The sequence below is a fragment of the Lonchura striata genome, chromosome 8, assembly GCF_050655825.1.
Source record: "Lonchura striata isolate lonStrDom1 chromosome 8, ASM5065582v1, whole genome shotgun sequence".
Lineage (NCBI taxonomy): Eukaryota > Metazoa > Chordata > Aves > Passeriformes > Estrildidae > Lonchura > Lonchura striata.
Window position 1 is genome coordinate 1447823 of NC_140710.1, and position 22917 is coordinate 1470739.

Consider the following 22917-nt stretch of genomic DNA (forward strand, 5'->3'; position numbering starts at 1 on the left):
TGATCCATCCCTGGAACCATCCCTGATCCATCCCTGGAACCATCCCTGATCCATCCCTGATCCATCCCTGATCCATCCCTGATCCATCCTTGATCCATCCCTGATCCATCCCTGATCCATCCCTGATCCATCCCTGGAACCATCCCTGATCCATCCCTGATCCATCCCTGATCCATCCCTGGAACCAACCCTGATCCATCCCTGGAACCATCCCTGATCCATCCCTGATCCATCCCTGGAACCATCCCTGATCCATCCCTGATCCATCCCTGATCCATCCCTGATCCATCCCTGATCCATCCCTGAGCCACCCCTGATCCATCCCTGATCCATCCCTGATCCATCCCTGATCCATCCCTGAGCCACCCCTGGGCCACCCCTCCTGCCGGTGGCTTTCGGGTCCCCTCTGCAGTGGCTCCCTTTTCCCATCCCTGTGTGTGCTGGTGACTCTCTGTGGCTCTGCTGTCCCCGGCCTGGAAAATCCCATTTTTCTGCTCCCCCCGGGGCTGAGCCCAGCCGAGGGAGGTCCCACGGGAGAGTTTGGGTCCAGCAGTGCTGCTCTGGCAATGCTGCACAGATCACATCGAGTCTGTGTCCTGCAGAGGATCAGCCCCTGGGCTTTTCTCTGTTCTTGTGGCAACATCAACTCCTCTCTGCTGAGGGCAGGCTTTGGGCAGCAGCAATCACAGGATCTCCCCCATTCATCCAGTCACCTCTGGAATTCATTTTCTGTTCACTGTGTGCAGCTCTGCTCCTTCATCCCAGCCCTGCTCCCACGGCTTTCCCCGTGCCATTCTCCTGGGATTTGCCCTGGGAAGGTGGCACTGGGGGCTGGCACTGATGGGGAGCCCGGTGAGACCCAACCACAGCCTCAGCTCTCACATCCTCTGCTCTGAAACAGGCTGGTTTCAGTCTGTGTCACTGAGCTCAGCCCCGGCAGGACTCCTCACCCCCCTCCCAAAACCCACAAAGGCTCGGGGGTGGGAGAGGCTCCCCCACATCCCATCCTTTTTCATGATTGTCCCCCAGTTTTGTTGTGAGGCCATCCCAGCTGCTGCTGGTTTTGCTCTGCCACGTTTTCGGGAGGGTTGTGCTGAGCCAGGCACTTCTCTGCAGCTTTGCACCAGCCTTGGTCACAATCTGGGCTTTGATCTCTGCTCTGTGTGCTCAGAAATCCCCCAAGGTCTGGGGTGTTACTGAGCTCTGTGAAACCTCCCAGCCTGAAATCCAATTTTAGCCCCTGCAGTGCCTTTATCTGCCACCCAATCTCTCCACAATTTACTGACACCCAGACCCTGGCAGGGCTTCCAGCACGGGGTGGTGGGTGCAAACAGGGAGTTCAAACCAGCAGCACGAGGTTACTCAGAGCAGGCTTCTATCAAATCCTGGCCCTGCTGCTCTTCCCAAAGGGTTTAAGGTGCTTCTGGCCTTTGATCCTGGGGCTTTACCAGCTGCACTAACCCCGACTCTGCAGATAAGAAGCAAATAAAGGTCACGCCATCAGTTGGTGACTAAGCTGAGCCTAAACCCAGCTCTTTGTGCTGCCAGCCTCAACCCAGAATGAACTCCACGTCCTCCTGCATGGCAATGGCACGAAGGGCTTAAAACTGCAAGGCAGATGCACATTTATGTTCATTATGTATTACATTTATTTGTTGTTTCTTTGCTCTCGTTTCAGGTTAAATAATTCCTGAGCTGACTTTGAAGAGGCAAACCAGTCCCACAGGGGAGTCTCTGGCTGGTCCCTGGTGGTGGTGGGAGCTCCTTGCACCTTCAGCTCCCCCCTGGTAACACCCCCAGCTCTGATGGGCTGGAGCTCAGAGCAGGGCTGGGTGGCTCCTTCTGTTCTCCAACCACCCTGAACTGCCTGCACCCAATTTTTTGTTTCTTTTAATTTTTTTCCCTCCCTCCCTTTATATAAAAAGGCCTTTTTTTGGTCAGAACTTTGCTAGTGATGAGACAGCACCGCGGTGCATCTCCGTGGGTTGTGAAAATAATGGATTCATTCCTGAGCTGATAAACAACGAGCGAGGATCTCTGGCACTGCATCCAACTGCCAACGGTAAAACCAAGCTTAAAACAGGAGATAGAAAATCCTGGTATTGGAAATGAGGGGGTTTGTAATATTTGAGGGAAGGAGGGAACCCTGAGAATTAAAATAAATCAGCTGGGAGTCGCTTTGTGATCGGATTCATGGGACGCCCCATCCCTGGAAGGGTTCCAGGCCAGCTTGGATGGGGCTTGGAGCAGCCTGGGATGGTGTTTGGGATCACAGAATCCCAGAATGGTTCGGGTTTGACCTTAAATTCCATCCAACCCCACCCCTGCCATGGCAGGAACACCTCCCAGTGTCCCAGGCTGCTCCAAACCCTGTCCAACCTGGCCTTGGGCACTGCCAGGGATGTAGGGGCAGCCCCAGCTGCTCTGGGCACCCTGTGAGACATTTCCTTTAGCAGAAAGATTCCCTTTATTAGCAGAAATATTCCCCTTTTCCCCAGGGATCAGTGGGAGGTGGCACTGGTGGCTCTCTGGTGTCCATCCATGGTGGGAGCTGGGAATTCTCCATCCATCTGGGAGAGCTGTGCAGCTCTGCTTTCGGGGCTCCCTCGTGGGGCTGGAAATCCTCCCAGCAGCTCCCTGGAGGGCAGGACCAGAGGAGCATCTCCCCCCTGGAGGTTTGGCAGCTCGGTGAAAGAGCAGCACAAGTCTCAGGATGTGGACTCTGAAAGAAAAAAAACCTTCCCCACCTCATGCTTGGGCTGCTCAGAGTCTGTGGTGTCCTTGTACAACTTCCTTCCTGCTCAGGCAGCTCTCTCTCTTTTCATTTTAGGCTCCCTGCCTGCCACACTCAACATTTCTGTGTTTGTTTGCTGCTTCTGAAGAAGAATCCTCCCCTCCTCGCCAGCCCACTGCTCCTCTGGAAATTCTGGGGGCACGGAACAAGCACGGCACACACCAGGGAGGTTTGGAAGCATTGAGGACAAACAACAAAATGAATCCATTTGTGCAACAGCTGATGGAGAAATGCTCACATTGCCTAGGAAAAATGGAAAAAAAAAAAATTGGGGAATATTTTGTATATCCCAGAACACCTGGAAATGGTTTCAGGGCTGCTGAAGGAAGGAGACTGCTGTGTTTCGCCTTCTGGGTGCCCAAAGATCCAAATCCATGCTCATGTGCCTGATAAATCCCATTTTCCTGTGCCACACTGTGAGGCTGAGTGTGACAAAGCTCTGTGAGATGATAAATCCCTCATCCAAAGGGAAGGATTTGGCCAGTGATCAATCCAGAGGGATCTTAAATCAGCCTGGCAGAAGGTGGAGCTTTGTTCTTACCTGAGTGGGTTTTTTTTGGGAATGGGAGGAAAATGAAATGCAGAAAAGATTCCCTGTTCTTGGTAGCCGTGTGACTCATAAATCCTCCTTGGTGTTCATCAGGAGCAATCCCAAAATACTTTCCACTTCTCTGCCAGGATGTCTGAGGGATTTTTTTATCCATTTGAACTGCAATTAGCTCCAGGAATGAAGTGCTCCAAACATTTGGGAATGAAATGCTCCAAACCTTTGGGAATGAAGTGCTCCAAACCTTTGGGAATGAAGAAGTGCTCCAAACATTTGGGAATGAAATGCTGCAAACACTTGGGAATGAAGTGCTCCAAACATTTGGGAATGAAATGCTCCAAACCTTTGGGAATGAAATGCTCCAAGCATTCGGGAATGAAGAAGTGCTGCAAACACTTGGGAATTAAGTGCTCCAAACATTTGGGAATGAAATGCTCCAAACATTTGGGAATGAAGTGCTCCAAGCATTCGGGAATGAAGAAGTGCTCCAAACATTTGGGAATGAAGTGCTCCAAGCATTCGGGAATGAAGTGCTGCAAACACTTGGGAATGAAGTGCTCCAAACATTTGGGAATGAAGTGCTCCAAACATTTGGGAATGAAGTGCTCCAAACATTGGGAATGAAGTGCTCCAAACATTTGGGAATGAAGTGCTCCAAACATTGGGAATGAAGTGCTCCAAACATTTAGGAATGAGGTGCTCCAAACATTTGGGAATGAAGTGCTCCAAGCCTTTAACACGAGGACGATGCTGAGCAGTAATTGAAGTTATCGCACCCTGCAGGACTCTCCTGCTTGGCATTCCAGGAATCCACCCCTTTTTGGGTTTTTTTGCTTCTGCCAGTGTGAGGTAAGGTCCACATTGGGATTTGCTGGCTCCAGATCCCCAGGCAGCCCCAAGAACCCGCAGTGCAGTAAGAGGGCAGAATTCCACCCGGGAGTTCTGCTCTGCCTCTCCCCTGGGCGATCCCGACGCTGGGTCGCTGCTCCAGGGTTTATCCCCAATTCCAGCTGCTCTCAGGACAGCCCTGCCATGCTGTGTGGGGGTCTGCACCCCCAGCCTCCCCGCTGGTGGCCCGGAGGCAGGACAGCAGCTCCTTGGGGACCAGCATCTGCTGGGGGCCATCTCCGGGCGGCTCCCAGCGCTGCTCGGGCACGGCTCCGTGGCCCGCGTGCCCGGGGAACCCCAGGCTGCTCTTGAGCACCAGGTTGATCTTCTCCAGCAGGAACAGCTCGGGGGTCCCTCCCTGCTGCTCCCAGAGCCGCGGGACGGAGCTGCTGTAGTCCTGGCAGCACATCCCCACCTCCGGCTGCGGCGCGGCCGCGGGCGCCTGTGCCCGGTAGATCCCGGCAGCCACGTATCCCAAGCTGTTCCCGTCGGAGAGTTGGGGTTTGTAGGCACCCAGCTGCCCTGCGCACGGGGTGCTGGGGGCCACCACGGTCCTTGGCACCTCCCTGGGCTCCTCCGGCCTGGATTTGGTGTCCCCCAGGCTCCGGGGCCGCTCCTGCGGTGGCACCTCCTGGACCTCGGTGACGGCGGGGTCAGCGGGGGCCAGGAAGGGCTCCTGGAGGCTGGCACCGGGGAAGTCAGCCTTGTCCTGGGCAAAGGGAGCGGGGCTGTGGTGCCAGCAGGGCTGTGGTGCCAGCAGGGCACGGGATGAGCCGCGGGGCCGCTGCCAGCCCGGGGCTGCCCCCAGAGAATGGGGAGCGGGGCTTTAAAGTGCTCAGCCAGGCCGGCCCTGGGAATGATCCCTGGGAATGATCCCTGGGAATGATCCCTGGGAATGATCCCTGGGAAATGATCCCTGGGAAATGATTATTGGAAATTATTCCTGGGAATGATCCCTGGGAAATGATTCCTGGGAAATGATTATTGGAAATTATTCCTGGGAATGATCCCTGGGAAATGATTATTGGAAATGATCCCTGGGAATGATCCCTGGGAAATGATTATTGGAAATTATTCCTGGGAATGATCCCTGGGAATGATCCCTGGGAAATGATTATTGGAAATGATTATTGGAAATGATCCCTGGGAATGATCCCTGGGAATGATTCCTGGAAATGATTCCTGGGAAATGATCCCTGGGAAATGATTCCTGGGAAATTATTCCTGGGAATGATCCCTGGGAATGATTCCTGGGAAATGATTATTGGGAATGATTATTGGAAATGATTCCTGGGAATGATCCCTGGGAAATGATCCCTGGGAAATGATCCCTGGGAATGATCCCTGGGAAACGATTCCTGGAAATGATTCCTGGGAAATGATCCCTGGAAACGATCCCTGGGAATGATCCCTGGGAAATTATTATTGGAAATGATTCCTGGAAAATTATCCCTGGGAAATGATTCCTGGGAATGATCCCTGGGAAATGATCCCTGGGAATGATCCCTGGGAATGATCCCTGGGAATGATTCCTGGGAATGATCCCTTGGAAATGATATCTGGGAAATGATTCCTAGGAAATAATTCCTGGGAAATTATTCCTGGGAATTATTCCTGAAAATGATTCCTGGGAATGATCCCTAGGAAATGATCCCTAGGAAATGATTACTAGAAATGATTGCTAGGAAATGATTCCTGGGAAATTATTTCCTGGGAAATTACTGATTCCTGGGAATGATTCCTGGGAATGATTCCTGGGAATGATCCCTGGGAATGATTCCTGGGAATGACTCCTGGGCCGCTCCCAGTCCAGAAGGGAATCCTCTCCCATCCCTGCTCCTCGCGCGCTGCCTTCTCCCAGCTCACGGGGAACCTGAGCAGAGGAGGTGGCCCCAGGTCGTGCCAGGGGAGATTCAGGTTGGATTTTTAGGGAAAATTCCTTTGTGGAAAGGCCCAGGGGTGGAGTGCCCATCCCTGCAGGGATTTAAAATCCCCGTGGAAGTGGCACTCGGGGACATGGGGCAGCGCTGGGGGACCTTGGGCTCGGTGGTCTCAGGGGGATTTTCCGACGTGGATAATTCCACAAAGCTGAGCTTGAGTCCGAGGGGGAGCAAAGCCAGGGGGTCGCTGCGCCCTCACCTGCAGCGACTTCACCACGGCGCTGTTCTCCACGTGGGGAAAGTCTTCAACCAGCCACTTGGGCAAGAGGGACACCAGCGTGGCCTTGGTCCTTCACCAGACAGGAAAAAAAACCCAATTTTACTCCAGTGCATTACTCGGATATTCCTCACGCCGCGTGGAAGCGCCTGGCTAGGAAGGACATGTGAAGAACACCCAGCCTGGGTTCCCCATTCTTTGATTTCACCAATTTCTGCTTTATTTGACTTATTTTTGGTTGGTTGGTCTCTGGCTTAGAGCACCAAAAGTCTTTTCATATGGCAGCCGGAAAAATGTGTGACATCGCCCTCAGGCTGAGGTGAAAAGGACTCTGTGGTTGATTTTAAAATATCCCCTAAGAAATGTTATGTGTCTTCTACATACTCTCTAGTTGATTTTAAAATATCCCCCAAGAAATGTTATGTGTCTTCTACATACTCTCTAGTTGATTTTAAAATATCCCCCAAGAAATGTTATATGTCTTATATATACCCCAAAAAAAAAAAAAAGAAAAAAAACCACATAAAAAAAAGAAAAAAACAACCCAGAAAAACCCCCCAAAAAGGGTAAAAAAAAAATTATGAATTATAAAGAAGGAAAGAAGATACGGAGCAGAAAGGAATACCTTTTCCTGAGTGATTTTTTAAACATCACAACTGCAAAAAGAACTGATAATCCCACCATGCTGAGGCTCAGTCCCAGGAAAACTCGGATGTCATCATCTGCAGGAGGATGGAGAGGGAGGAGGTCGTGGCCTCAGATTCCCACTCACCAGTTCCCAGCCCAGCTGCCAGAAATGCTGATGTGAATTCCTCAGCCCGGGCTGGTTTTGCTTTTGGTTTAAGAGCTGCAACAGAGCGTGACCTTCACCAGAGGATGTGAGAGCAGAGCATCCCCAAACGGGTGGGAAATGCAGAAACAAGCCCCTGGTTCCACCTGTAGGATGCAATCAGCCTCTTGCCTAGGTTAATTCCATATTTTCCTGGTTTGGGTTTGATGTTCCCCTTGGGCTGGAGGTGCTGTTTTAACCCCGTTAGAAAGCAAAACTCAAAGCTCGCATTCTGCGGGTGCTGCTCACCCCTGAGAGCACCTGGGGAAAAATCTCATTTATGGGCTCTGGGCTCTGCAGAGCATCCAGGAGCTCTCAGCTCCCCCTGGCAGGAGGTGCTGGGGTTGAAGCCCACTGGTGGCAGGGCAAATCCTGGCTCAGGCAGGCTCAGCTGCCTCCTTACCCTGGGACATCTCGCTGTAGCTGCTGCCCAGGAGCGGCTCCTCCGCAGGGGCTGCAACAGAGAGGGACAAAAAGTGGCTGTGCTGAGTCTGGAGGTGACACAAAACCTGGCTTGGCTCTTTAGAAAAATAACAGCGGTGTAAGGAGAACACTTCAGCTCCCTGGAGCAATGAGTAACTCCTGCTCTGCCTCTCCTCAGCGTCCCCAAAATTCCGTGAGACGTGGATCGGCGCCTGTCCCCACCCACGGAGCATCTTCCCCTCGGCACCCAGGACAAGGATGGAGTCACCCTGGGGTGCTCCGTGGTTTCCCACCAGTGCTCCCGGGGCCTCCTGGGACTCCCACTCCAGGTAGGAGGGTTTTGCTTTCTCTGTCACGTTTTATTGGGAGCCCTGCGTGTGCAGCCTCGCTTTTCTGCCACAGAAAGGGACAACAGCTCCACCGGGGCATCTGCTGGTGGAAAAGGAGCTTTTGGGGTGTTTTAGGTCTGTGCAGGGGAGCAAAGACCAGCTCCAGATGGGTTTTACACAAATACATTGGTTAAACCCTCTTTTTACACAGATACAGTGATTAAAGCCTCTCTTTTCCTGCCTGAGATGGGTTTTGCACAAATATATTTATTAAACCCTCTCATTTCCTATCTGAGTTGGGTTTTACACAAATACATTGATTAAACCCTCTCTTTTCCTGCGAGATGGGTTTTACAGATACATTAGTTTTACAGATAGGTTTTACAGATACATTGATTAAACCCTCTCTTTTTACACAGATATATTGATTAAACCCTCTCTTTTCCTGCCTGAGATGGGTTTTACACAAATTCATTGATTAAACCTCTCTTTTACTACCTGAGATGGGTTTTATACTAATTCATTGATTAAACCCTCTCTTTTCCTGCCCGAGATGGGTTTTACAGATACGTTGGTTTTACAGATACATTTCTTAAACCCTCCCTTTTTACACAGATACATTGATTAAACCCTCTCTTTTCCTATCTGAGTTGGGTTTTACACAAATACATTGATTAAACCCTCTCTTTTCCTATCTGAGTTGGGTTTTACACAAATACATTGATTAAACCTCTCTATTTCTGCCCTGCTCGGGCAGGTTTTGCCCTTTTCCTACCCCAAGGAACTCCCTGGAGCTGAGGCTGTGGGGAGGAGCGGCAAAAAAATTTTTTTTTTTTTCCAGGAGAATTTTTATTTTTCCCTGGCCAGGAGAATTTTTATTCTTTCCCTGGGCAGGAGAATTTTTATTTTTTCCTGGGCAGGGAATTTTTATTTTTTTCCTGGCCAGGAGAATTTTTATTTTTTTCCTGGGCAGGGAATTTTTATTTTTTCCCTGGCCAGGAGAATTTTTATTTTTTCCTGGGCAGGGAATTTTTATTTTTTTCCTGGCCAGGAGAATTTTTATTTTTTCCCTGGCCAGGAGAATTTTTATTCTTTCCCTAGGCAGGGAATTTTTATTTTTTTCCTGGCCAGGAGAATTTTTATTCTTTCCCTGGACAGGAGAAGTTTTATTTTTTTCCTGGGCAGGGAATTTTTATTCTTTCCCTGGGCAGGAGAAGTTTTATTTTTTTCCTGGCCAGGAGAATTTTTATTTTTTCCCTGGACAGGAGAATTTTTATTTTTTTCCTGGGCAGGGAATTTTTATTCTTTCCCTGGGCAGGAGAATTTTTATTTTTCCCCGGGCAGGGGATTTTCATTTTCCTCACCTGGGCCGGAGCTGGGCGCGCTGATCCCGTCGGGGTACACCGCGAACAGCGACACACGTGGGGCAGCTCCGGCCGCCGGCCCTGCTGGGAAAAGCCCCCCAAAATTTGCCTCCAGCCCCGGGGTTCTGCTGCCGGGACCACCCCGGGCTGGGCCAGGGGCTCCTCGCTGCTGGGGACAGCAGCTGGGCCTTGGTGGCTCTGGTGGCGTTCCACCAGACGAATTCGGAATTCCGTTTCTTCATTTTCTTCCCCTCGCCATCCCCTCCTTCCCTTCAGCCAGGCACCCAAATCCCGCTGTCCGCCCTCAGATCTCCAAATCTCCAAATCTCCAAATCTCCTCCTCCTCCTTCCCTAAGGGCTCTTCGTGGCCCCGCTGCCCCCCAGAAACAAGCGGGCAGGGGCTCAAATTCAAACCAAGCTGCCTTGATAGGGATTTGGGTTGATTTGGGTTGATTTGGGTTGATTTGGGTTGATAAGGTCCCGATTTGGGTTGATAAGGTCCTGATTTGGACTGATAAGGTCCCAATTTGGGTTGATAAGGTGCTGATTTGGGTTGATGGGGTCCCAATTGAGGTCGATGGGGTCCCGATTTGGGTTGATAATGTGCTAATTTGGGTTGATAAGGTCCCGATTTGGGTTGATAAGGTCCCGATTTGGGTTGATAAGGTCCCGGTTTGGGTTGATAAGGTGCTGATTTGGGTTGATAAGGTCCCGATTTGGACTGATAAGGTCCCGGTTTGGGTTGATAAGGTCCCGGTTTGGGTTGATAAGGTCCCGGTTTGGGTTGATAAGGTGCTGATTTGGGTTGATAAGGTCCCGATTTGGACTGATAAGGTCCCGGTTTGGGTTGATAAGGTCCCGGTTTGGGTTGATTTGGGTTGATAAGGTCCCGGTTTGGGTTGATAAGGTCCCGATTTGAACTGATAAGGTCCCGGTTTGGGTTGATTTGGGTTGATAAGGTCCCGGTTTGGGTTGATTTGGGTTGATAAGGTGCTGATTTGGGTTGATAAGGTCCCGGTTTGGGTTGATAAGGTCCCGGTTTGGGTTGATTTGGGTTGATAAGGTCCCGGTTTGGGTTGATGAGGCCCCACTGAGCTGTGCCACCCACAGAAGGGGTTCCTGGGCTGCCCTACCTTGGATGTAGGTGTGCGTCTCCCACTGGGACACTCTCTCCCAGCAGTGCTGCTCCTGCTGGCCCTGCTGGGAGCTGGAGACCCACTCCAGGATGAACCAGAGCGGGGGGCTCCGGTGCCGGGGGGGCTGCCACCGCACCAGGAACCTGCCCTGCTGCTCGGCCTTCACCTCCACGGCCTCCGGGGCTGGGAATTCTGTGGAGAAAGAGGGCAGGGAGCTGTCACCCCCAGCTCGTCCTTGGAGACTGGGAAGGGCCAGCCCAGCCCAGGACAAACGTGCCTTTTCTGGAAGGGTTTGAAAAGTGAAGGGTGACCAGGGGACTACAGAATACGGTGGGTTTGTATATAAACACGCTATATATTTTTTTTTTTTATATATATATATTTATGTTTTGACCTGTATTTCATAGAATTATTTAGGTTGGAAAAGACCTTAAAGATCAAGGCCACCACTGCCCCATGTCCCCAAGTGCCACATCCAGAGGGGTTTTAAATCCCTCCTGGAATGGGGTCTCCACCCCTGCCCTGTGCAGCTGTGCCAGGGCTGGAGAACCTTTTCAGGAAGGAATTTTCCCAAATATCCACCCTGAGATGCCCTGGCCCAGCCTGGGGCCGTTCCCTCTCCTCCTGTCCCTGTTCCTGGAGCAGAGCCCGACCCCCCGGCTGTCCCCTCCTGGCAGGAGCTGTGAGAGCCACAAGGGCCCTGAGCCTCCTTTGCTCCAGGCTGAGCCCCCTCAGCTCCTCAGGGATTCTCCAGACCCTTCCCAGCTCCATTCCCTGTCCTGCCCACGCTCCCACCCCTCGCTGTCCTTCCTGGGTGGTGCCCCCAGCTCTGTCCCCAGCGCTGCCAGCACGGGGCACTGCCCTGGGGCTGTGCCCACGCTGTGGCTGGCAGAGCCCAGGTGCCCTCCTGGCCAGCTGTGCTCGTGCCCAGCCAGATGTGGAGCTCTGTGCTTGCCAATCCCCAACCCCGCACCATCGGCTCTGCCACGTCACCTGCCGCCGCTTACCAGAAACGTGCACGGTTCTGATAAGCATCAGAGCTTAGAGAGGTTTTTCCACCTTGTTTCTATTCAGTTTCTTTTTAGTCATGTGTTTGTCCTCAGCTTGAATGGGACTTTCCTCTCCCATTGCTCGTTCAGAGACGTTTTTCAGAACTGGCAGAGCATGGCTGTGGGGAAAACCACAGCCCGGGGCACAGGGACCCTATGGTTGTCCTAAAAGGATTTTTTTTCCCACTTCTTTTTCAGTTTGAAAGGACCCAGCTCCCAGTGGGGGTTGGAGGCTGCAGGAGCTGTTCTGGAGCAGAGGGGCAGCCTGGCACCCTTTGCTTTGCCAGCCAACACGGGCAAGGCAAACTTAAAAATAAGTTTGTTGCTTTAGGAGGTGAAGGGTTGAGATTCCAGAGCCTGGAGGGGCTCCAGGAGAGCTGGAGAGGGGCTGGGGACAAGGATGGAGGGACAGGACACAGGGAATGGCTTCACTGACAGAGGCAGGGATGGATGGGACATTGGGAATTGGGAATTGTTCCCTGGGATGGAATTCCCAGAGCAGCTGGGGCTGCCCCTGGATCCCTGGCAGTGCCCAAGGCCAGGTTGGAGAGTTTGGAGTACCCTGGCACAGTGGGAGGTGTCCCTGCCATGGGACAATGAAATGAGCTGGGCTTTAAGGTCTCTCTCAACCCAAACCACTCCAGAATTCCACGATTCCACATCCAGCTGGGGAGCATCTCCAGGGCACTTGTCTGGAGGTGTCTGTGCCCACTCGGCCGTGCCCAGCCCAGCCTTTCCCTGCAGTCCGGGTGCGCTGCCGTCCCCCGGTGCCCCCCTACCTTCCCGAGCCTCAGGCCGGCTCAGGGGGATTCTGGCGGGGCTGGAAGCCCCTCTGGAGTTGCGGGCGGTGACGAGGAGGCTGCGGGCTCCCGGCGGCACCAGCACCGTGCACTCGGTGCCCGCCGTGCGGCACAGCGGCCGCGCTCCCGCCGCGCTCTCGGCGCTCACGGCGTAGCCCAGGATCCTCCCGCGGGCATCCCGGGCTGCCAGCGGCTGCAGGGCGACAGCAACGCAGCTCTGAGCCGTGGGACACCGGGGCACCCGGCCGGGACAGCCGGCTGTCCCCCCGCCGGTGACACGTCGGGCAAGGATGAGGTTCGGCTCCGGGCCGTCGTTTCCCCCCGTCCCCGCCGCGCCGAGGGATGCTCGGGGCGGGCGGCACCGGCGGCCGCCCGGGGAGGAGCGGCGGAGCCGAAACCTCCCGGAGGCTGCCCGGATCCTCCGTACCTTGATCAAGACCGTCACCTCGCGGCTGCCGTTCGGCAGGGCCGGGCCCAGGCGCCGCCACACGGCGGGAGCGGCGGCGGGGGCTGCGGGAGGAGCGGGGACACCGTGAGACACCGGGGGTGGCACCGGGACACACCGGGGGTGGCACCGGGACACACCGGGGGTTATATCGTGACACACCGGAGGGCACCCCGAGGGGACACCGGGACACACCGAAGGGACACCGGGACACACCAGAGGGACACCGGGACACACCGGAGGGACACCGGGACACACCGAAGGGATACCGGGACACACCGGAGGCACACTGGGACACACCGGAGGGACACCGGGGCACACCAAAGGGACACCAGGACACACCGGAGGAACACCGGGGCACACCGGAGGGACACCGGGACACACCAGAGGGACACCAGGACACACCGGAGGGACACCGGACACACCGGAGGGACACCGGGGCACACCGGAGGGACACTGGGACACACCGGAGGGACACCGGGACACACCGGAGGGACACCGGGGCACACCGGAGGGACACCGGGACACACCGGAGGGACACCGGGGCACACCGGAGGGACACTGGGACACACCGGAGGGACACCGGGGCACACCGGAGGGACACCGGGGCTCGCACACACCCCCAGGAAGCCCCTCCCGAGCGGGGCTCCGCCGCTGGCACAGCAAAGGGCGCAGTTCGGGGAGCCCCGGCGGGCGCCGCTTTTTGGGGTGAGACCGGCCCCGGTTCCCCGCTGGCACCGGGCCGGGAGGGCAGCGCTGCCCGGGGTGGCCGAGCCCGCCGTGCCCGGGCTATGCCGAGGCCAGCAGCTGGCGCGGATGGGCGGAGCTGGCTCGGGGGGAGCGGGATTTGCCTCGGCTGATGCGATTTTTCCCCCCGGGGATCGTGGAATCCGCTCGGTCGGAAAAACCCTCTGGGAACATCCAGCCCAGCCATCCCCAGCGCCCCGTGTCCCCAGGTGCCACGTCCGCAGGCGCTTTGAAAGCCCTCCAGGGTGGGGACAGCCGTGCCAGGCCTGGCAGATGGCACACGCGGGTGTCCCCGGCGCGGAGCCCACCTGCCTCGGGGGTGCGGTACAGGAACGGGGGGCTCCAGGCGCTCCAGGGGCTGTGCGCGGTGCCCAGCCGGCACCGGGCCTGGAACACGAACTCGGTGTCGCTCTGCAGCTCGTGTCGCCAGCGGGGACCCTCCGGTGCCACCTCGTCGCACGGCTCCACCTGCGAGGCGAGCAGGGCGCTGGGGCAGCGGGACCAGCGGGTGCCCACCGCCCCCGGGACGGGCAGCGCCCACCCTGTCCCCCCCAGTGCCACCCCGCGGGGCACAGCCGGAGCCCCCAGCCACGCCGGGGTGGTGCCACCACGGAGGTTTTGGGGCTCCTGTGGCAGCCGGGGTCCAGGCTCAGCCCTGGCAGCACTCAGGGGCGTTTCCATCCCTGCCCCTGCGTGGTTTCCTCTGAGCATCCCCCAGGATTTTGCGCTTTGTCCTTGCAGAGCGGAAGGTTTGGAAATATTCTGAATTCCATCTTTTTGCTGGAAAAGCTGAGATAACCCTGCCCACGAGGCCGCCTGCTGTCCCAGACGGCATCAGCTCCGCCTGCGGCCGGGGCTGGCGTTCCCCAGCAGCGGCGGAGCAGAGGGGTGAGTTTGGAATCACCCCAAATATTCCCAGCGGGAACGGGACTGGCATCTCTTCACCGGGGGGCAGGGAAGGGCAGGTCTGGGGGTCTCACGTGCCAGGCCGGGGTGCCCGTGGCTCTGTGCCGCTCCTCGCAGTGCACGTTCCTCAGCCGGCTGCGGCTCCTCCAGCGCGTCCTGGTGCTGGCCGGGGACGTCTCCGTGGTCTCGGCACCGATGATCACGGGCGGAGCGGGGACCACTGCGGGGACAGCACGGGTGGGCTGGGATGGGATGGGATGGGATGGGATGGGATGGGATGGGATGGGATGGGATGGGATGGGATGGGATGGGATGGGATGGGATGGGATGGGATGGGATGGGATGGGGGCTGTCCTTGCACTCAGGGCTGTCCCTAAAGCGGCGCTGCAGGGCAGGGTGGCCACGCACAGCCCCGGCACGCTGTGCTGCTCATGGAGGGATGTGGGACTCGGATTCAGTCAAAGGAAGAAACGGAGAGTTTCTAGCCAGGGAAAGAGCTGGAGAAGAATGTAAATAATTCTTTATCTCCTGTTATTCACATTGTTTATAGTTGAGTTCTATCACTGTGCATCAAGCACTGTACACCAATGGGTCAAGTTGTTTTCACTTCAGGACCAATGGAGTTGGTCCTCACGAAGCTCTGTATAAAAGAGCAGTGTATTTTGAATAAATGGGAATTTTACTCTCAGGAATTGGTCCTCACGAAGCTCTGTATAAAAGAGCAGTGGATTTTGAATAAACCAGAGTTTTACTCTCAGCAGCCTTCTGAATTAGAGTCCTCTCATTCCCATCCTGCCTCAACAGCCACAGAGGAAGGGATGGATGGAGGCATGGATGGAAGGATCAACGGACGGGTGATGGAGGGATGGACAGATGGATGGATAGATGGACAGATGGATGGATGGATGGACAGATGGATGGACAGATGGACGGATGGACGGATGGCCGTACCGATCTCCTGCAGGCTGAGGTGCCGAGGGGCCGAGCGGGCAGTGCCCAGCGCGTTGCTGGCCTGCACCCACACCGAGTAGTGGCTGTCGTTGTGCAGCTCTCGCAGCAGCACAGGTGAGTCTGCAGGGAAGATCTTTTCCTCCTCATCCTCCTCATCCTGGGCCAGCACCCTGGAAGAGGAAGGCAGCCCCGTCAGTGCCCATCCCAGCAGCACCCCCCTGCTGGCACCGCCACCCCGGCTCCTGAGGTGTCACAGCCACCCCCAAACCTGGCGTTTGTCACCCCTAAAGCAAGCTGGAAGCTCATTCCCTTCCCTGGCTGCTGCTGGGGATTTATATTTTCACAGTGGGAAGGGAATTCTTTCCTTCCTTCCTGGCTGCATGGTTCCGTTTGATCCCAAGCAAGTTTAGGCAGGAGCTTTGTCCCTTTTCTTCACAAAGCTTCCATATGATGGGATTTAATGTCCTTAAAAGTGAGTCAGGAGAGCTGAAACCTGCCAGGTGGTGCCACGGGGGCCAGCCGTGGCATCTGGGATGGGGTGTGGAATGCCGGGTGGTGCCATGGGGACTTTGGTGGCACTGAGCACCCCAGGGTGGGACTGTGGCACACCGTGCAGCAGGCACCACCTCTGCTTCAGCTTCAAGCTGGGCTTTGGGTTTTGGGGTTCGGGCAGGGTGAGGTTCAGCCTCCCCTTGTCCCGGAGGAGCCCCAGCAGCCGGGAGCTGCGGCGGGGCCGGGCGGGACGTGAGCCGGGCGCCGCCGGGGCTCCGTCCTGCGGAGCGCACCCCGCGGTGGAGCTGCGGCTCTGCGGCAGGAGGTGACAGAACGTGAGCGGTAGGAAGTGGAACTGGGGCACGGCAGCCCCGCTGCCGCCACCGGGGATGTCACCGGGAATATCACCGGGCATGTCACCGGGGCTGCCACCGGGGATGTCACCGGGCATGTCACCGGAGCTGCCACCACTGGGGCTGTCACCGGGGCTGTCACTGGGGCTGTCACCGGGCATGTCACCGGGAATATCACCGGCGCTGCCACCGGGGCTGCCACCGGGGATGTCACCGGGGCTGCCACCGGGGCTGCCACCACCGGGGCTGTCACCGGGCATGTCACCGGGCATGTCACCAGGGCTGCCACCACCGGGGCTGCCACCGGGGCTGCCACCACCGGGGCTGTCACCGGGAATATCACCGGGCATGTCACCAGGGCTGCCACCACCGGGGCTGTCACCGGGGCTGTCAGCGGGGCTGTCACCGGGGCTGCCACCGGGGCTGTCACTGGGCATGTCACCGGGGCTGTCACTGGGCATGTCACCGGGGCTGCCACCGGGGCTGCCACCGGGGCTGTCACTGGGCATGTCACCGGGGCTGCCACCGGGGCTGCCACCGGGGCTGTCACCGGGAATATCACCGGGCATGTCACCGGGGCTGCCACCGGGGCTGCCACCGGAGCTGCCACCGGGGCTGTCACTGGGCATGTCACCGGGGATGTCACCGGGCATGTCACCGGGGCTGCCGCCACCGGGGTTGCCAGCGGGGCCGCCGTCCCCCGCAGCCTCACCTGCGCAGGTGGAGGCTGTTGCGGGTGGGCAGGTGCGTGAGCCGCCCCTCATCCCAGGCGCACTGCAGGCGCTCCGAGCCCTCGGCGATGGCGCAGCTCAGGTTGCCGGGGGGGTCCGGGGGGTCTGCGGGGGCGAGGCCGGGTGAGGCCGCGGCCACCCCGGCTCGGCGGGGCCGGGGGCTCGGCGGCACTCACAGCCCGCCCGGAGCTCCGTGCCGCACACCAGGCGGTCCCTCCGGGCGCAGCGGGAGAAGCAGGTGACGGTGGCGGAGGGCGCCTGGAAGCGGCGCAGCCGGAGCAGCGCGGCGCCGCCGGGCAGGGCCAGCGGGCTGCCCTCGGCGGGGCTGTAGTCGAGGAGGATGAGGAGCTGCTCCCCGGGACAGCCCAGCCAGGAGCGGCAGCCGATGGAGATGTCGGAGCCCATCCGCACCACCGCCGCGGGCTCGATCCACACGCGCCCCTTGCACTCCGCGCTCGCAGCACCTGCGCCACAGCGGGTGCGCTCGGGGCTGTCCCGGGGCTGTCCCGGGGCTGCTCCGCTCCCTGCAATGCCGCAGCAGCACGGCTGGATCCTGCAGCGAGGGGTCGCAGCCCGCCCTGCTCACCCCTAACCCCGCGGGACACGGGTACACCGGGGGGCACGAGTGATGCCGGGGGGAACTGTGCCCCCCGAGGGTGGGCAGGCCCTGGCACGGCGTGTCCAGAGGAGCTGGGGCTGCCCCTGGACGCTTCGCAAGTGTCCGAAGCCGGGCTGGGGAGGGCTGGGAGCGCTCTGCGTGAGCTCCGAGGTCCCTCCCAGGCCGAGCCGGGCCGGGCCGGGGCTGGGGTGAACCCCCCGCCCGCAGCAGCGCCCCGGCCCCGCTGACTCATCCCGGCCCCTCAGAAAGGGCCCGACCCGCCAGTTTCACCCCTTTGAGCTTTGTTCTGATGTTTAAATGAGCGCAGGGAAATAACCGGCGCTCTCCGAGCTCTGATCCCCAAGATTAGGGCGGCGGGGGCGCTGCCCTTCCCTATCAGATGAAGCTGTGCAGCGGCCCCGGCTCTCGGGCGCTATCGGCTCCATCTGCCCTTCCTGGAAAGGGCAGGGCTGGGCTGGGCACGGGGCTGGGCTGGGCACGGGGCAGGGCTGGGCACGGGGCAGGGCTGGGCACGGGGCAGAGATGGGCACGGGGCAGGGCTGGGCACGGGGCTGAGCGGGCACGGGGCTGAGCTGGGCACGGGGCAGAGATGGGCACGGGGCAGGGCTGGGCACGGGGCTGAGCTGGGCACGGGGCTGAGCTGGGCACGGGGCAGGGCTGGGCACGGGGCAGGGCTGGGCACAGGGGCTGCAGCACCCGGGAATGGCCCCGAGAGCCTGGGAATGGTCCTGGGAGCTTGGGAATGGCCCCGGGAGATTTGGAATGGTTCTGGGAGCTTGGGAATGGCCCCGGAAGATTGGGAATGACACCGGGAGCTTGGGAATGGTTCTGGGAGTCTGGGAATGGCCCCGAGAGCCTGGGAATGGTTCTGGGAGCTTGGGAATGACCCCAGGAGATTGGGAATGGCCCCAGGAGCTTAGGAATGGTTCTGGGAGCTTGGGAATGGCCCCAGGAGATTTGGAATGGCCCCTGAGCTTGGGAATGGCCCTGGGAGTCTGGGAATGGTTCTGGGAGTCTGGGAATGGTCCTGGGAGTCTGGGAATGGCCCTGGGAGTCTGGGAATGGTTCTGGGAGTCTGGGAATGGCCCCGCTCCAAGGAGGGGAGAGGGAAGGAGAAGGAGCTGCAGGACAGGGGTCCCCCCACCCCGCAGTGCTCCCCTCAAACCCCCAGCTCTGTAATGGTCCCGTTCCCACCCCCGATGCAGGCGCAGGGCTGCCAGCAGCGGGTGGCCCTGGCACTGCCACTCACCCGGGCACAGGCAGCAGAGCAGGACGGGCAGCAGCAGAGCCTGGCCGGAGCCCGCCATGGGCTGGGCTGCAGCATCCTCTGAGGGATAGAAACCATGGAGCACGTCCTGCCGGCAGGAGCAGGACGGGGCAGCGAGGCGGGGTCGTGGCAGGGGGATCGGAGCAGCCCTGCCCGGGGCAGGTGGGGTTGGGGGGCAGGGGGTGCCGCCCCTGTGCCCGGAGCCACCCCGAGCGCCGGCAGCAGGGCTCCCGAGGGGGCACGAGAGGTGTGGGCACGCCGGGATGAGCCCACCAGAGGTGCCCGAGGGTCAGGAGCACCCGGGAGGAGTGGGAAGGCTGGGGGAGGTGCCCAGCCTGGAGAGGAGGGGGCTCAAGGGGGGCAGATCGATGTCTGGTGGGGGAGCAAACTCCTCCTGGTTAGGACAGGACAGGAGGCAATGGGGTCAGGAAATTCCAGCTAAACATAAAAAATAAAAATCTCTTTAAAGGTGGCCAGAGTGGGGCTGCTGCCCTGAGGGCTTGTCCTGCGGTCGGATGCTCCGACACGGTTTTATGGGATAGAAACTCCCCGTTTCCATAAAATCTTTCCCACAGGTCCTGCCCAGGCTGAGCCAGGCTCTTCCCAGCAGCGAAGCCCTTGAGACAGCCCCAAAATCCCAGGCCAGGACTTCCCAGCCGTCCCCAAGGATTCACCCTTGTGCCTGCATCCCACAGTTGCTTCAATTTTTCCCTTTGCCTCTCTCCACAGCCTCTCTGGGAGCATTCCCACGACCCAGGAAAGAAATCCCAGCCTCTCCAGCCTTGGATGCGGGGCTGGAACCAGCACCATGGCACAGACTGGTGAGGAACTGGGAAATGCAGCTCCTGGGGGGGAATATTGCTCTTTTCCAAGGAAAGCACCCCCCTGGAAGCATCCCCCGGGGCTGGGGTGGCTCCAGCCTCCCCACAGGCCCCTCTGGGGTCACAGAGCAGACCCTGAGCCCGCCCTGCCACCCCCACTCTCCTGAGCACCCAACCAAGCCACCCTCCCTCATTTCCCTTCCCCGTGCAATACCTGCTGGCAGGAATGGCAACTTTCCCTGGAGGGAGGCCAGAGTCCTTGGTAAAAAGCTCCAAAAAAGCTGATTTTCAACCCAAACCCTTCCCCGTGCAATACCTGCTGGCAGGAATGGCAACTTTCCCTGGAGGGAGGCCAGAGTCCTCAGTAAAAGCTCCAAAAAAGCTGTTTTTCAACCCAAACCAGGCCAGCAGCAGCAGCAGCAGCAGCAGCAGCAGCGGGTGCTCCTCGTGCTGGGTGAGGTGACCTGGTTTGCTTTTAGGGCTGCTCAAGTTTTTATCACGGGGTGAGTCAAACTTCGAGTGCCTCCCTGTTACCTGACCTACAAAGAGAAGCTGTCGGTTCCCAGGTGCCCACGAGCCTTCTGCAAGGCTAAATAAAAAAAAAAACCACTTGGGGTCCAATGGGAAGAGCTGAAAACTCCAAATGTGCCCAGCTCGGTGAGGGGATCGTCGGCTCTGCCTCCCCTGGAATCCCATTTGCGGTTTTATTCCAATTTCGAGGCGTTTGCAGACTCCAAAGCCAAAGGGGAGAGGCCATTTGGAGATGCTGGGCTTTGAGCTCGTCTCTGGGGAAACCTCCTCGTGCATTAGGGCTGAAAAAATGGGAATTCCACCAAGAAGGGAGAAGCTGCTCCACGGTGCCAACCCAAATCCCGGGGAACCTTCCCCAGCGGCTGTGCCAGGAGGGATAAACGCAGGAGCAGCGGGTGAGGAGCAGCAGCTGGGATATTTTGGGATGAAATGCAAGGGGCTGGGAGCTGGGAAAAGCAGGGAATTCTTGCCTCGGCAGTGCTCAGGACCTGTGGCACCTCCCTGGGAGCTCCTGCAGGCGCTGTGGCCGGAGCTGCGGCAGCAGCGTGGGGCTGACCTACATAAGAGCACCCGAATTTCCCTCCGGGGCTGAGTCAGTCCATGGGAAATCCCGGCGTCCCTGCGAGCTGCAGCCTCGGCGGGAGGGGCACCGCGGAGTTTTGGCAGGATTTGGGCTCGCCCCGGTGGAGCTGAGCCCGTGCCCAGGGGGTTGATGTGGGCACAGCAGGGTCCTGGGCGCTGGCAGGGGAAGAGCAATTCCTGCCGATCCCGTGCGATGAAAAATCCCGGAGGAATGGGGTTTGTTCCACCAGCGCTGTGTTACCCCCCTGTGACACCTCTGTCACCCCCCTGTGACACCTCTGTCACCCCCCTGTGACACCTCTGTCACCCCCTCTGCGCTCCTGCTGGTCCCCAGCTCACCCAAGGGTGTCCCAGGCAGTGCATTCCCAGCGCTGGAGATCCAAGGGATGCTCCGGGGATGCTCCGGGGGTGCTCCGTCCGGGGATGATCCAGGGATGCTCCAGGGATGATCCAGAGATGCTCCGGGGATGATCCAGGGATGTTCTGGGGATGCTCCGGGGATGATCCAGGGATGTTCCGGGGATGCTCCGGGGATGATCCAGGGATGTTCCGGGGATGCTCCGGGGATCCTCCAGGGATGCTCCGTCCGGGGATGCTCCAGGGATGTTCCCGGGATGCTCCGGGGATGCTCCGGGGAATCCGGGGGTGCTCCAGGGATACTCCAGGGATGCTCCAGGGATGCTCCGGCGCTCTCCCCGCTGCTGCTCCCGCAGCCCGGCTGGGCAGAGCCCGGCGCTTCCTTCCTCGCGTCTCTTGAGGAGTTAAACCTCAAAAACAGCGTTAACCTTAGACACTGCAACCACAGGAAAACCCGCACTGCTCCCGCCTCTGCCTCGCGGGAGGAAATGTCGGGGAACAGAATTCACCCCCCGGGAAAGGCAGAGCCTGCCGCCGCCAGCACGCCCTGCCTGCTCCGGGTTTGGGCCGACCCACGGGGATTTTTTGGTGGAAGGGAGAGCAGGAGGCTGCCGGCACGGCGGGGTGAAGCCTCGCGGGCTGTGTGGTTATGTCATGTATATAATGTATATAATGTATATATTGTGTGTAATGTGCCTCCGTGGCGGTAGCGACGTCTGGGTTTGGGTGGTTACACGAAGCCCGAGCAGGAATTCAGTGGGAATTTCAGTTTTGGGATGCTCTGGGAACGCTCACACAGCTGGGGCTGCACAGCCAGCGTGCACATCTGGAGCCGGCCCAGCTCATCTCCCGTGGGCAAGGACAAGCACATCTGGGCGCCGCTGGCACACCTGGAGCCAGCGCAGCACATCTGGAGCCGGCCCAGCTCGTCTCCCGTGGGCAAGGACAAGCACATCTGGGCGCCGCTGGCACACCTGGAGCCAGCGCAGCACATCTGGAGCTGGCACGGTGCCACACGGGGCTTTCCCAGGACGGAGCCCCGCGGAGCTGCGGCTTCCTGCGGCTCCCGGGCCCCGCTCCGCCGCCCTTCGACTGACGTGTCCTTATCTCCTCCTCATCTCCTCCTTATCTCTTCCGAGCACCCGGGGCTGCAGCTCAGAGCTCCGAGGGCGGCAGGGCAGCAGAGCGGGGGCTCCCACCCGCCTCTTTCCCGCAGATTTCTCTTTTCCCCCTGCTCAGGAATCACTGCCCCGGCTTTCCAGGCCTTTGGGGAAATGGGTGCTTCGCTCGGGTATTCCTCAGAGCCTGATGGACACGGAGGCAGCTGGGGCTGGCTTTAGGGAGGAATTCCTCGCTGGGAGGGTGCGGAGGCCCCGAGCAGCCCCTGGATCCCTGCGGTGTCCAGGGCCGGGAGCAGCAGGGGAAGGTGGAACAAGGTGAGGTTTGTGCTCCCCTCCAGCCCAAACCATTCCAGGGTTTTGTGATCCTCTGTGCAGAGGTGCAAACGCCTTTCCAGCATCCCGGTGCCCTGCAGAGTGCCCCTCCCGAGGCTGGCACTGCCCCGCAGCTCCCGCCAGCACCGCCGGGATGCCAGCCTGGCACGGCGTTGGGTCAATCCTCCCCAGATTTTGGGGGCACCGAGCCCCGGCCCCGCTCCCCGGGGCTGTGCCGTGCTTTCCCAGCGCCCCCGCGCCGGCGGTGGCATCTCCGCGGCTCTTCCCTGCCCCTGTCACCGCCACTGCCACCGCCACTGCCACCGCCACTGCCACCGCCACTGCCACTGCCACCGCCACTGCCAC

At 58.7% G+C, this 22917-nt stretch overlaps 1 protein-coding gene across 1 annotated transcript; it reads right to left on the minus strand.

Annotated features, from left to right (window-relative positions):
- Positions 1–225: 225 nt before the first annotated feature.
- On the minus strand, positions 226–21162 carry IL23R (interleukin 23 receptor). Its single transcript, XM_085586032.1, has 14 exons — positions 18810–21162; positions 17118–17405; positions 16923–17046; positions 15366–15535; positions 14489–14634; positions 13817–13976; positions 12744–12826; positions 12296–12509; positions 9939–10659; positions 9332–9558; positions 7619–7669; positions 7012–7108; positions 6369–6459; positions 226–4938 (listed from the first exon to the last, which is right to left on the minus strand). The coding sequence occupies exons 1-14, from the start codon at positions 18865–18867 to the stop codon at positions 4336–4338; spliced, it is 3033 nt and encodes a 1010-aa protein (XP_085442158.1). The 5' UTR covers positions 18868–21162; the 3' UTR covers positions 226–4335.
- Positions 21163–22917: the final 1755 nt, after the last annotated feature.

Excerpts from the sequence above, each read along its gene's own strand:
- IL23R (XM_085586032.1), bottom strand. The coding sequence starts at position 18,867 with ATGGCGGGCTCCGGCCAGGCTCTGCTGCTGCCCGTCCTGCTCTGCTGC. Across the intron at positions 12,510-12,743 it reads AGGTGACGGTCTTGATCAAG|CCGCTGGCAGCCCGGGATGC; the intron begins GTACGGAGGATC and ends GTCGCCCTGCAG. Across the intron at positions 7,109-7,618 it reads CTACAGCGAGATGTCCCAGG|ATGATGACATCCGAGTTTTC; the intron begins GTAAGGAGGCAG and ends ATCCTCCTGCAG.